The sequence below is a fragment of the Leptidea sinapis genome, chromosome 20 (genome assembly GCF_905404315.1).
Source record: "Leptidea sinapis chromosome 20, ilLepSina1.1, whole genome shotgun sequence".
NCBI classification, from domain to species: Eukaryota; Metazoa; Arthropoda; class Insecta; order Lepidoptera; family Pieridae; genus Leptidea; species Leptidea sinapis.
In genome coordinates, this window is record NC_066284.1 from 8,073,307 (window position 1) to 8,087,288 (window position 13,982).

General features: G+C 34.9%; 1 protein-coding gene across 1 annotated transcript in view; it reads right to left on the reverse strand.

Annotated features, from left to right (window-relative positions):
- LOC126970121 (apolipophorins) overlaps positions 1-13,982 on the reverse strand; it is a 63,674-nt gene continuing 49,692 nt past the window's right edge. Inside the window, exons 50-59 of the mRNA XM_050815849.1 lie at positions 12,746-12,850; positions 11,918-12,102; positions 11,156-11,387; positions 9,635-9,782; positions 8,344-8,490; positions 6,042-6,157; positions 5,000-5,114; positions 3,989-4,104; positions 1,497-1,691; positions 1-255 (exon numbers count right to left, since the gene is read on the reverse strand). Of these exons, the coding sequence (XP_050671806.1) occupies positions 241-255; positions 1,497-1,691; positions 3,989-4,104; positions 5,000-5,114; positions 6,042-6,157; positions 8,344-8,490; positions 9,635-9,782; positions 11,156-11,387; positions 11,918-12,102; positions 12,746-12,850 (1,374 nt within the window). The 3' untranslated portion in view covers positions 1-240. The remainder of the gene's footprint in view (positions 256-1,496; positions 1,692-3,988; positions 4,105-4,999; positions 5,115-6,041; positions 6,158-8,343; positions 8,491-9,634; positions 9,783-11,155; positions 11,388-11,917; positions 12,103-12,745; positions 12,851-13,982) is intronic.

Here is a 13,982-nt window from a genome sequence, read left to right on the forward strand (position 1 = left end):
TTTTAATAACATACTTCATTTTAATACAAGCGAAATTAACTTATGAAACAAAACTTTGGCATAAATAAAGACCCTATATACAATTAATTAATAGTAAATTATAAAAATAGAGCGTAGTTAGTATTGAGAATATAATACGGCTGGTCCTTCCATGTTATGTAAGCACCGTCATGCTCTGAAGTTAGGGTCTCTTCACATAACTAGGAGTATTTTATAATTAATTAATGTGTTGACTTATTCTTACTTCCTCTTAGCCTGGAAAAAACAAACATAATATTATGATAAAAACTAAAAGATGACATTAGTTATGAGAATATTTTGATTTTTCTTTTCGGTTATGGTTCACATAATAGTGTATCAAAAACCCCGTTATTTCAACGTACTTGAACATAACGCAATCAACTAGTCAGTGATAAAATTCCCGCATCATATATTCATATATATTATAAGTGTACAATGACGTCTGTTACCATACTGTAGTACGTAATAGAGAGAGATCGTAGGAGTAGGTAGAGATAACCTCAATATTTTTGCACGTACTAACATAACTGTACTGACATCTTAATTCGCACAACTGTTTAGTACTTCGCTGATTTGGACATCGTAAGACTTACATCCATATCAACTCAACATTTTGTAACGCACCTCAGATTTTGTTAAAATCCTCTCTACTGTTTATAATAAGAGATGACGAGATGAACAGGACGTTCTCGTGATAGTCAGTGATATAGCCTACCCACTTTAATGCAGTGCCGCTTAGGATTCTTGTCAAACCAATAAATTCTGTGCGGTGGGACTCGTCACCTTAGACCATAAGATGTTAAGTCCCAGTTGTTTCTTCATCTACATATTTAAACGTCTACATAGAGGCCAGGCTAACTACTAGTGTGCATGACAAGCTACGTTTTACACTCGCGATACGTAAGTTACTTTGTTATAGTATGCGTGTGTTTCTGTAAATAGAGGTTAGCAGTTCGCCGCAATTTTTTTTCGATATGTTCTTCTCATCTGCCATAGTCTATCTTGACGTATTAATTATCTAGGCTGAAACGCAAATATTTGCTTAACGGCTATAAAAGACACTGCCGTGGTACCCATTTTGCTGGTACAAAAAACGCCATACCAACTCAGCATAGATTTAACTTTTTTTTTTATAAGAATACGGGACGAGACGAGCAGGACGTTTAGCTGATGGTAATTGATTCGCCCTACCCGTTACAATGCAGTGCTGCTCAGGATTAATGAAAAGCCCGAAAATTCTGAGCGGCACTACAATTGCTCTCGTCACCTTGAGACATAAGATGTTAAGTCTCATTTGCCCAGAAATTTCACTAGCTACGGCGCCCTTCAGACCGAAACACAGTAATATTTATACATTACTGCTTCATGGCAGAAATAGGCGCCGTTGTGGTACACATAATCTAGCCAGCATCCTGTGCAAAGGTGCCTCTCATTGGTAAATTCTAATTAATAACTTCAAACTATTGTCAACTCACCAACTCCTTCCTGTCCTTGGCGACACAAACGGAGCGCACGCGGAAGGGGTCGACGTAGGTGCAGGTGCACTGCTGCACGGAGCTGTACTGCAGCATGCGGCTGGTGATGGATGCGGCTGCCGTCTGCAAGAACTGCTTCCGCTGCCCGGCGTTCAGCCCGCTGTAAACGCTTGCGGAGAACGTGTAGCCATCGGTCTGTAGGCATAACAATCCGATTATTTATTTATTTTCAAAGCGAAGGTGTTTTCATATATCAGGTAAATTATTAAGAGATTTCAAAATCGTTGATCTGTTGAAATTTCTATTAGATTACAAAGGGTTTTTTAAGAATAAGTCCTGCTTTCAAGAATTCCATTTTTCAAAACGATAAAGAGAAGCTGTTTTAAGATTAATTTGATGTAAGCCCGTACAAACACGCAAAATTAAACAGGGTTGGAAGACACGACTAAAAATTTATCTAAAATATGGATTAACGTAGAGAATCTCGTACATTTATCATCTTATTTTAATTAGATTATTATTAGGTTATACATTTTCTTCACCTTCCTCTATCATCAAAAAGCCCAATCTAATTTTATCCTCAATTGCTAAACTGATGCAATATCGTGGTTCGTCAAATTAATTTTAGGAAATATATTACAGACTGGCATCCCAAAAAGCTAAAAAGGACACGACTGGGACAATATAGGAGATAGTCAGACGAACTAAGAACGATAGCAGGCAAGACATGGTCTAGGATAGGTAAAGGATAAAAAATAGTGGAAGAAGATGGAAGAGGCCTTTGTCAATAGATACACAGATAGTGATAGATACTAAGTTAAGGATAGTAAATATATATTATGTAAATTCTACTATTTGAATAAAAGCTGATACTATATTATTAAATTAATTTTACAATCATAGGGATAAAGCTAGCAATAATGTAACAAATAACCAAACGTAATATTAATACTCCAAGAATATACAGGGAAAAACGCACGTTAAAGAAATCCTAACAAATATTATAAAAGCAGGGCTACAAAAATGGCACAGACTGAATGGATTAATGTTGAAATTTTAATATGAGAGACAGCGCATTTATTGCAAATGAAGACGGGGGAAATATGGGTGCGGGAGTTTGTTTCTACGCAACTATGCACAAAAGATGTGGTTTCTTGGTGCGCAGAATGAAGGGCAGCACTAACAGCATCCTGAAGATGATTGGTAGCAGGTTAACCGGCAAATGTTATGACTAACGTAATAGTGTGGATTGATGCATGTACTGTACTCAATAACTCTTGTGTTTATAAGTATTAATTTACTTTTTTGACTTACTCGTGTAAGCCTTTCAGTTTTTGACATTTGAGTAATTTTATTGCGTCACTTTGCATATATTGTAATTGAAATGATTTGTAAAACAATGAAAATGTAAATCTTGATTTAAAAGAGTGGCAATGAGTTTCTTGTTACTTCTTCTCATTAGCTCAACCCTTAACGAAGAAGCGGTAAATTCAATAAGAAAAAATATTTTTTTTTGACGTTCATAAGTGTCATTTCCGTAATCACTTTACTCATGTAGGTCACATGAATAAAGTGATTTTGAATTTGAATTTAGTAATAAGTAGTTAGTTAAGATTAGGTTTAGTACTAACGTAGTTTTTTAGTCTAACTAAAATGATATTTTTTAGTCTGTAGTCTGTATTTTTTTTAATATATTCTCCTCGCGATATCAACTTCCTTACATTGACATTACGATATATTGTACTGCTGTAAAATTTTGCCACCTCTTCATACATTTACTAATTATAGACAATGGCTTGATTGAGAAGAATAATAAAGGTGATCATAAGGTATTATTACGAGTAACTCTACGAAAGCCTTGCATCGAGAGATAGTAATTTTGGAAACAATTGGAATAAAAATTTGCAGCAAATTTTCAATTCACAGAATCTTGTTTGTTTTCAATCTAACATCAATATCCTTTTAAATAATATCAATAAAATGATTATCATTGTCTCTATGTTTTGATATATATTTGTTTTTGTAAAAGTTAGAGTACAAAATTTGTTGACGTAGGCGTTACTTTGCGGAAATCCTTAGACTCGTGCTAGAATTTGCCGAGTCAACATGTCCTGAGGATGATGCCTCGTGTAGATGCGAAACACGTGTCGAATTGTTTAAAGACAAATATTGGCGGAATTAGCACTAAAGAAAACTGAAAACATTTGGATAATGTTAGAGTACTTCAAAGAGAATTTAAAAGGCTATATCATGTTAGCTTCAAATAGAAACATAGTATACCTACAAATCCGATACAGAATATTCCCTTCAAGTTCAATTTCCAAAAATCTATTACGATTAACATTTGGACGAGGAAATAGTCAAGATCTTGAGAAAGTTAACTATTAATTACAATTTCCACGGTCACAAAAAGCGAAAGAGATATAAGAATACTAATTGGTAACATCAGATAAAACTGTATATAGTAGGTATGTGTGCTTAATGTTCATCACCTCTTGTGAGTAGTTGATGCATCCATTGTTGTCACCAACATCGAGGCTGGCTCTCTGTGTCTCCGTGTCTTTCTGTTTTTTATCACCCAGCAGCAATACACCGGTTTTGGAGAAACCTTGAAATTTATTAATTGGTTAGTCATATTTTTTTTTAATTTCAATTATTATGAAACTTTCACATAAGGTACTTGTGTAAACGTACATTTTTATTATTTGTTTATTTACTTCGAAACGCCAATAAATTTTGACACAAATTGAAATTGAATAATCTCCTAAAACGCATTTTATGATGTTTTTATAATTGAATTGTTTTATTGGTTGTTTGATAACAATTAACTCTTTTTATTTCATGCTCATTTTTTTTGTCGTTCTGTTTTCAGAGCACTAGTTCTCGTGAAAATCTGGCAAGGCTAAAGTTCAAACATCAACGAATACTAACAGATATTCAATATACGAGATAAAATTAGAACGATTTTAATTAAATTTGCAGCGATATTTCTGATTCCAGATCTCCCTGATTTGTCATTGATGATTTTATTATTCAGAGTAGGCAAGAGACGAGGAACGATTACATTAATATTTCTTGATACACCAAAGAACAACTTTTTTACTATTTTCCACAATATTAAGTTAAAATAATATTTATTTGGCAGACTAGAATAATATACAAATGTAGATTTTTATGAATAAAGTCGCGTTTTTTTCTCAACAGTTTTGTGTCTTCGTATGGAATATATAGTCAATTGACATTTCATAGATTTTTTTTAATGATTTATGATATATTCATATTCATTTATTTGCTATTAGATAGGGTGGTACAAATTTGGCCTTACAATAGCTTAAAGTATCTCCTATTTAGCCATTACATTAGCATACAAACTTGGTCTTGGGCAAAATGTTTTTTACAATATAAATTAATTTATTTTATATAAAACAAAATTATAATTTTATACAACACAAAAAAAAATATTAAAGTCAAGATAAGAATAATCCACTTATATAGATACTTACCAACGACAGGTTTTCCATTGATTGGCGCGAAAGTGTTGGTGTCGGCGACCAACGAGACACTGTATGCGTTGTTTCTCATCCATAACTTGTTAGATAATGTACGTATAGATTCAACCTGTAATTAAAAATGAACTAGTAAAGCTACTGTTTCAAGATTTTAGAAAATTTATTGAAGTTGGCGTTGCTTTGCGGAAATCCATAAATATCCAAGTGTTTTAAGTTTCATTTAGTGTTAATTATTCGTGTAGAGGCGAAACACGTGTCAAATTGTTTATAGACAAATATTGGCGGAAATAACACTTAAGAACACAAAAAAATCTACACTAGCACACTTCTTCTTTTTTAAAAGACTTTTAAACGAAGAGCTAGTCATATTGAGCTGCCAATAGTTACAAGTGATTATGGAAAACATATAACAATGATAATAACTTTTAAGAAGCTCAGATATATAACAACCTACGCTTAGAAATAAGAAATTTCAAAACGTTCACTTCATTTAAAGCGAGTTTTCAAAGGCATATACAATAATTATGAAACGTTTCAATAACATAAGTGGGTTGTTTTGTGTTTTTAATCGACTTCAAAAAAGGAGGAGTTTCTCAATTTGTCGGTTTGTTTTTTTCATGTTTGTTGCCTCATAAAATAATTGCGTTTTTTTACACAATCCAATTAATTAATATAATTCTAGTTACGATATTTGCTATTTTTGGAATCGGTTTCATTTCTTTCCAAGTTCTGAATCTTGTCTTTAAGATGGTTTATTTTGCATGGTCTTACAGCTTGTTTCAATAGCTTTCTGATAAATTCACTCAAATCAACCTAATTATAAGCAATCTATTGCTACTTGTAAAATAATACACATTGACAGAACGCTGCACGAGCGCTAAAATCGAGCCGATTCTCTTAGGCTATAGAGTATAGATCATTGGAGTTAATAGTCTATCAGAATTATGGATTTATAAAAATACTAAATGGTTAGAGGTTTTCATCTAGTTAATATGGGTATTAAAATGCTTATATTATTTTAGATGAAGGTACTTACAAAGAAGAATTGCGGAATGCATTGTCCGCCAATGGAGCTGATGAAGTGTTTCACGGCGCCCGGTCGGAGTGGCAGGTCCATGATTGAGTAGTATGAAGCCATCACGTTTGTGGCACCTGTCGTAAGTTTTATTCATTCATATTATTCATATCATCATGTTAGTACACACAGTATTACCACTAGCTAATATTATTAATACATTTTTGTCAGCCAATTAATTTTGCAATCAATTAAGTGATATTTGAAAGCCATTTAGCTGTTTTACGATAAAAAAATTATATATCTAACTGTATAAAATCACTACATATTATAAAACGAAGTCCTCCACCGCGTTCTCTGTCTGTTCTCGATAAACTCAAAAACTAATTCACGGATTTCATGCTGTTTTCACCAATGGATAGCGTGGTTCTCGTCGAAGGTTTTAATATATAATTTGTTAAGTTTTTGTATACATTGATGATTGATTGATGATTTTTGTTGGAGTTGTCGGAAAAAAGCCGTCTGGCAGCTTTCAACGAAAACGCTGTCTAAACCATTTGGGATATAACATAATAATGTTTGGTAGAATTGTGTATCTTATAATATAGGTTTTTTTAAGGAATAGGAGGACAAACGAGCGTACGGATCACCTGGTGTTAAGTGATCACCGCCGCCCACATTCTCTTGCAACACCAGGGGAATCACAAGAGCGTTGCCGGCCTTTAAGGAAGGTGTACGCGCTTTTTTAGAAGGTACCCATGTCGTATCGTCTCGGAAACACCGCACAAGGAAGCTCATTCCACAGCTTTGTAGTACGAGGAAGGAAGCTCCTTGAAAACAGCAATGTGGAGGATCTAACTTGTGGCGTGCCGTGCGACGGTGGAATTCGGCGGCAGAAATCACGTTAAACAGCTCTTCGGAACATGATATGATAAATGCGGTAGAGAACACACAATGAAGCGACGTCTCTACGCAACGCCAAATGATCCAGCCGCACAGCACTGGTCACAGTCACACACACTCACAGAGCACTGGGTCCCCGACAATTCGAGCTGCTCTGCGTTGCACGCGGTCAAATGGATCGAGCTGATACTGGGGTGCGCAAGACCAGAGATGACAGCAATACTCCATGTGTGGCCGGACCTGCGCTTTGTAGAGCGCTAGAATGTGGGCCGGCTTGAAGTATTGCCGTGCTCTATTAATGACGCCAAGTTTCTTCGAAGCCAATTTGGCTTTGCTCTCCAGATGGCCGCGGAATTGGCAATCGCTCGAGATATCGAGACCCAGTATTCCGATATAGCTCTATAGAAAAGTCCGTGATTGTCTATCTCATAAGGATAACATACTATATCGATTTTAATACTTAAAAATTTATCAATTATAACTTGGTTGGGTAAAAGCTGTTTACAGAAACTCGATATTAATCTTTATCATTTTATTACTATTTAGTACATGTTATAAAATTATTCAGAAATGCGTTTAAATTTCATTTCTAACTCAATAACTTTTAATACACATTTTTTTTATAGACATAATAGCGTCTCTCGGGTCAGCTAGTATATAATATATATAAAACAAATATGTACTTTGTAATTACATACGATTATAAAAAAAATATTATAAGATTGTAGAGAGTAAGAAAACTTAATATAAATAAATTACATGTCACGTTGTTTGTCCGCGATGGACTCCTAAACTTATGAACGGATTTTAATGGGGATTTCTTCATGGAGTACAGTTTAGTTCAAGAGATAGATAAGATAGTTTTTATTTCGATTTGGGACCCAAATTTATTTTTATTTTCAATGGTTGTTTTGTATGAACATAATATTTTCTATGAGAGAATATAGTGACGCACGGTTTGACAGTTCCACGGTGAAACGATTTCTTTATAACAACAGGGAGCATTTTTTACGAAATAATTCTTGATGTTTTGAAATATTATTGGCAAATTCCTATAAAACAGCATATTTTTTATTATCTACAGAACAACATCTGCCGGGTCATCTAGTAGAATATTTATTTTCTTACAATATTTATTTATATATCTATCTTAGGGACTTTCAAAAATCTACTATTTATTGTATATATGTCGAATATCAGCAATCTATCCCAATGTAGTTGCCACAAAAAATCCTTCTGTGGTATTTAATAATAGATTGAATAATATTTACTATGCTTGACCACATAATCCTAGAGCTCTTTCCGAGCCTTCAAACAAAAATACATATCTTGAAAACAATTGCTACTAAAATTTATTTGAATAATATAATCGTTGTTGTTGTTAAAAAGTAGATGGCTCTGAAATAAATTATTGACTTACCCAATTTAATAGAAAGTGCATCAACGACATCAATGACAACTTCCTGCAACCAGTTCAGCCTTTCAATGCCGGTGATCACCTTGAATTTCTTAAAGTTCTCGTATCTGCTTTCGTCGTCAAACTGTACTTTTGCCTTTTGCAGTTTCACTAATAAAAGATTTTTAATGTCAAAATAGGATATTTACATTTACATTTTTATTTTTTATATGCCAATACGGGACGAGACGAGCAGGACGTTCAACTGATGATAATTGATACGCTCTGCCCATTACAATGCAGCCGCCTTTCAGTATTATCGAAAAACCCTAAAACTGAGCGGCACTACAATTGCGTCATCTTGAGGCATAAGATGTTAAGTCTTATTTGCCCAGTAATTACACTAGCTACCGCGCCCTTCAAACTGAAACACAGTAATGCTTACACATTACAGCTTCACGGCAGAAATAGGCGCCGTTGTGGTACCCATAATCTAGCCGGCGTCCTGTGCAAAGGAGCCTCCCACTGGTAAACATCACTTATGATAGCAGTCAAAATTTATTTTCGACGTAAATTTGAATTAGAAATATCTCAGACCTGAGAACAATGGATGCAAGAAACCACGCAGTTGAATGAGTGTTCTATTAGTTTTAAATACCGAATTGGGTTACTTTTAGATTTATTCATTAAATAGTCTCGACAATCGCTGCATCCCCAAGATATTTAGATATTCGGCTAAGTAATTAACTTTATTTAACAAGAATAATGTTCTATATCTCCATAAGAATTTGCTAGAAACTGTGACAATCATAATGTTAACACGAGGAACCAACATAAACTTGTTTTGCCTACTGGTTAAGTCGAGTTAGTAAGTCTTTTATTGGACGATGTTTATGCTTCTACAATATGATACCAGAATATGTACAAAACAAATGTGTTACGAAATTTATAAGAATTGTTAAAAATGTTTGTGTGGGAAAGGTATATACTATAGCATAAATGATTTCCTTAATGATACCACAGACTGGGAATGAAGCGAAGACACTCAGGCTCTTTTATTATAAATGTTTCTTGTACAATATTACATTGTAATCCATATTTTTATAAAGAGTTCTTCTCAGGTCTGAGACAGTCTGTTTTGAATGGATGGTAGTTTTTGACGTTCAATAAGTTTTTGAATCCTATTTTGAATAAAAATATTTCAATTTGAATTTCAATAGCTTTTAAAACTGCCATACCATTATATCGAACCAGTAATATATTGCTTAAAATACTAAAATCCATTTCTAATATTACAAGTTAAACTTAAACTTACAGTCAGTGTCGTAGAGGATGGGGTAGGGGTATTTAGAGGTGATGCCGACCAGGTACACCTTGATGTCGGAGATCCGCTTGGCCTTCAGACCATCAATCACCTGCGATACCAGCGGTACAACTAGTTCCTTGTAGTTCTTTTCATTTGCCTGCAAAAAAGGAAATAAGTAGTAAATATAGTATATTTCATTACGAGTGCGGAAAACCTGTCATTGCAAAGAGTTCCGACCAATGTCTACCCAAGCCGAGGCGCAGCCGATGGTGAGGGTTGACAGTTGACAATTTATATATTCACTGCATCCCTAAGCGTGAGCTGTGTCGTGCCAAAACGAATAGTTTCTGGAGCCCTGTTACCAAAATCAAAATCGGGTAAAGGATCGTACATTTTCCTATTATGAAAGTGTTTCGGATCCGAAGATCAATATGGAGTTCGAGTTTTAGACATTTTACGGTACTATTCGGATCCGAAGTCCTTTGGCAATAGGATTTAATTCGAAGTTTTTCTTTCGTTTCCGACTGACACTTCGGCTTTCGATTTTGGTAAGTAATAGACCTCCTGCGCATTTTTCAAGGGGTTAATTTTTTCCTGTTTCGATTCGACTGACAAAAGTGGCAATAGGTAAATAGTGCCGTTCTTAAAAGATGGAGGTTAATCATTAGGTTTACAAAAAAATCTATAATAAACAGTCCAAGAACTCCTTAGTAAACTCGAGAAAAGCTGAACCAGAAATAGCTAAGTTCAATAAATGCAGAAGTTGATGTCGAAACCCAGAGGCGATGACGTTATTAGCCAGAATCAAACAAGTAATCCAGTGCTCAAAACCACTCCATCCAGGCTAGCATGCGCAACGCGAGATATGTCGCGACGCGAGAGGCAAAAGTTGCGACATCGGTTAATTTCTCGTTTACCCTAACATAGCACACTAGGAGTGATATAATTCTCATCGAAGACTTGGCCTGTCGCGTAGACTAACCGATGTTGCCGTATCAAAAGAATAAATGGTATTCTTACTTTGCAACACCGATTTCGTTCATTCTATTTTTATCTATATCTATTTTAATGACAATTGTTACTGAATTTTAGTTACTCTGAAAGGAAAGGGCTGGTTACTTTGAGTGGAATGTTAGGCTTTGGCACTAGTGATTTTCCCGTTATTTCAACGAGAAAATGTACTTCCTGGTGGAGATTTCATGGATTCCAAAGAAAACTTATATTCTAACATATAGCGGCTATTTTAACTGAGTGTTTTATGCAATTTGAAACTGATTATCATGAATGGTTCAACAGTCCCCATAGTTTAGTACATCTTTATTCAGAGAGTAGTTAGTCATTGTTCCGATTAGTAATCCATTGTCTGATTTCTGTTTCAAGAGAGCACCTCATCATAGGAAAGTATAGCAAAGCCTTTGAGGAATGTCTTCGAAAATTTACTAGTATTATTGGTATCTTAGGATTACGTTACTGAGTAAAAAACTTTTGTAATCTTAAGAAAGTAATATACGATAGACAGCTGGCACTCACCTTGGTAACCTCAACTCCGACAATGATATCAGCTTGCTTGGCGGGCAGTTTGATTTCGTAAGTGTCACCCACTTCTTGAGGTTTGTCTCCATCCGTGCACCTCACGCAGTTAGGAGGCAGCACCGCCGGCAGGAGGCCAGTGAGGGCCAGGGCAGCGTAGCCTCGTCCTAGGTCACAAGCTTGGTGGAGAGCTTCCTCGCCTTCACCCGATGCGGCGTGAATACAGGCTTGTCTATAGTAAACAAGTAATATTACTGTTTAATTTTTTATTTACTTATAAGTCGTTGAATATTTGTTCTTAGAACAGCGGTTCTACAGCCTTCATATTATCTTAGGATACATTTTATATTCATATTTATAACATAAAATTATTATACAATACAAATATGTGAACTTCCTTTGCACAGGATGCCAGCTAGATTAAGGGTACCACAACGGCACCTATTTCTGCTGTGAAGCAGTAATGTGTAAACTTCACTGTGTTTCGGTCTGAAGGGCGCCGTAGCTAGTGAAATTACAGGGCAAATGAGACTTAACATCTTAGTCCTCAAGGTGACGAGCACATTGTAGTGCTGCTCAAAATTTTAGGGCTTTTCAAGAATCTTGAGTGGCATTGCATTATAATGGGCAGGGCGTATCAATTACCATTAGCTGAACGTTCTACTCGTCTCATCCCGTATTTTCATAAAAATAATAAATAATTCATTACAACTCCTCTTTTTTGGAATTCTGTTTGTTAAAATATGCTTCATGGTAACTCACCTGAATGGAGATACATCAAGCAACAATGAGAGCGGTCTAAGAGGTGAGCTGCCTCCGAAGACGGCCTCGCAGGCGGGTGGGAGTGCCATGTGCATCTGATGGTGAGAGTGCTCAGGAGTCTTCACCGCGGCGCAGCTGGCAGTGAAACGATAAGCGTTGCCGAAGTCGCTCTCAGATGTTACAATCTGCAAGAGTATATTAATATTATCATTGAGAAGCAGTGGAACTAACTATATTTGCAAATTCAATCGGGACAAATTCAAATAATTTATTCAATATTTTGGATGTTATATCACTCATTGAAAGTCAAAAACTACCATCTATTCCAAAAAGAATGCCTCAGACCTAAGAAGAATGGGCGCAACAAACTCAGCGGACTTTCATTTCATCAAAAGATATGGTTACAAAGTAATATTGTACACACACAAACGTTTTTTAACATATCTTTTGAATATCGTAATACTTTTGTTTTGAACATTTCTGGGATCTTGCTGTAAAAGCATATACATCGCCCTACAAAAGACTTACTAACTCGACTTAGCCGAGTAGTTGGTATAAAAAGTTAATGTTTGTTCCTCGTGTTAACATAATGATTATCACAGTTTCTAGCAAATTCTCAATGTAGTTATGGACAGTATCACAACTATATTAATTGCTACCACAATGTACCGATGCACTTGCATTTGTAATGAGTTATATATATAGCATACGAGTACGCGACATTCCGTCTTTAAATCTTTTTCACATTATACTAAACTAATTTGAAGAAGGACAAACTTTCTATATCTTTAAAGTCATATATTAAAAGTTAGGTGTTTAAAGACTTACCTTTCCATTTGGTAGTCTGAAGTCATCGTAAGGCTCATTGTTACCATCTCCCAGAAGACCACGAAGTTTGCCCAAATAGAAACCGTTCACTTCAATGTAACACACCTGAAATTATTTTTTATTTATTTTATACCAATAGCTCTAAAAATTTAAATGATACTTAAGATAATCACAGAGAGCCTATTATAGGTTTCCACAATTAGTGCTAGAGTAGAAAAATGGAACTGACAACGTGAACGTATACAATTCGAAAATTACAATTAAAGTTAAAGTTAATGTACCAACTTAATACTTTTATTTTATTTTATTTATTTATTATATACAGAAACTTTATCACTTAATATTAGATCATATTTGGTCCCTACACTAGGCGTAGCCTGTCCTGTAGGCACCCAATTTACATTCTATGGTTAACAATATGAACCGAAAGGTCAAAAAGTGCACTCTGTATGTGTGTGTGTGTGTCTGTGTGTGTGTGTGTTTGTATGTGGGTGGGTGTGAGTGAGTGTGAGTATCTGATTAATCATGCTACAAAGTATTAACATTATATTATGAATGCTAAGCTATCACTTTAAGAATAGCTTCCATGTCTGCATAAATGAGTGTGTGTAACTATCTCTGTATTTTAAATTTGACCTGATGGACCGAGCAATTTTAATAGAACATTTTAAATTTACCTTTTTGTATATATATGTATGTAAAAATGGGCTAAATCTACTTGCAAATGTTGTAGGGTTATTAGTAAAGTATTTGTAGGTTAAGGTACGTCTTACCGAGTCTACGCTGTATCGTATTATGTCAGATGACGCTCAGAATTTTGAATATAATCAAGAGTTCTGGCAGTATATCTGGAAATCTATGTCAAAATGGTTTTGGATTACAGTTCAAGCTCCCAAACTAGAAATAATTTAGGTATATGAGATTTTTGGGCCTATTTGCTGTATTTTGCTTTCAGCTATTTTCATGTACTTTTGTATTTTGTTACAATAGTTTGCTTGACTAATGTATTAATAATAATAAGTGAAAATATTATTCTATAACAATTATTAATTCAAATAATTGTAATAAAATATAAAACTTCTTTTGGGTACCACAACGGCGCCTATTTCTGCCGTGAAGCAGTAATGTGTAAGCATTATTGTGTTTCGGTCTGAAGGGCGCCGTAGCTAGTGCAATTACTGGGCAAATGAGACATTTTTTGTCTCAAGATGCCGAGCGCAGTTAAAATTACCGAAAA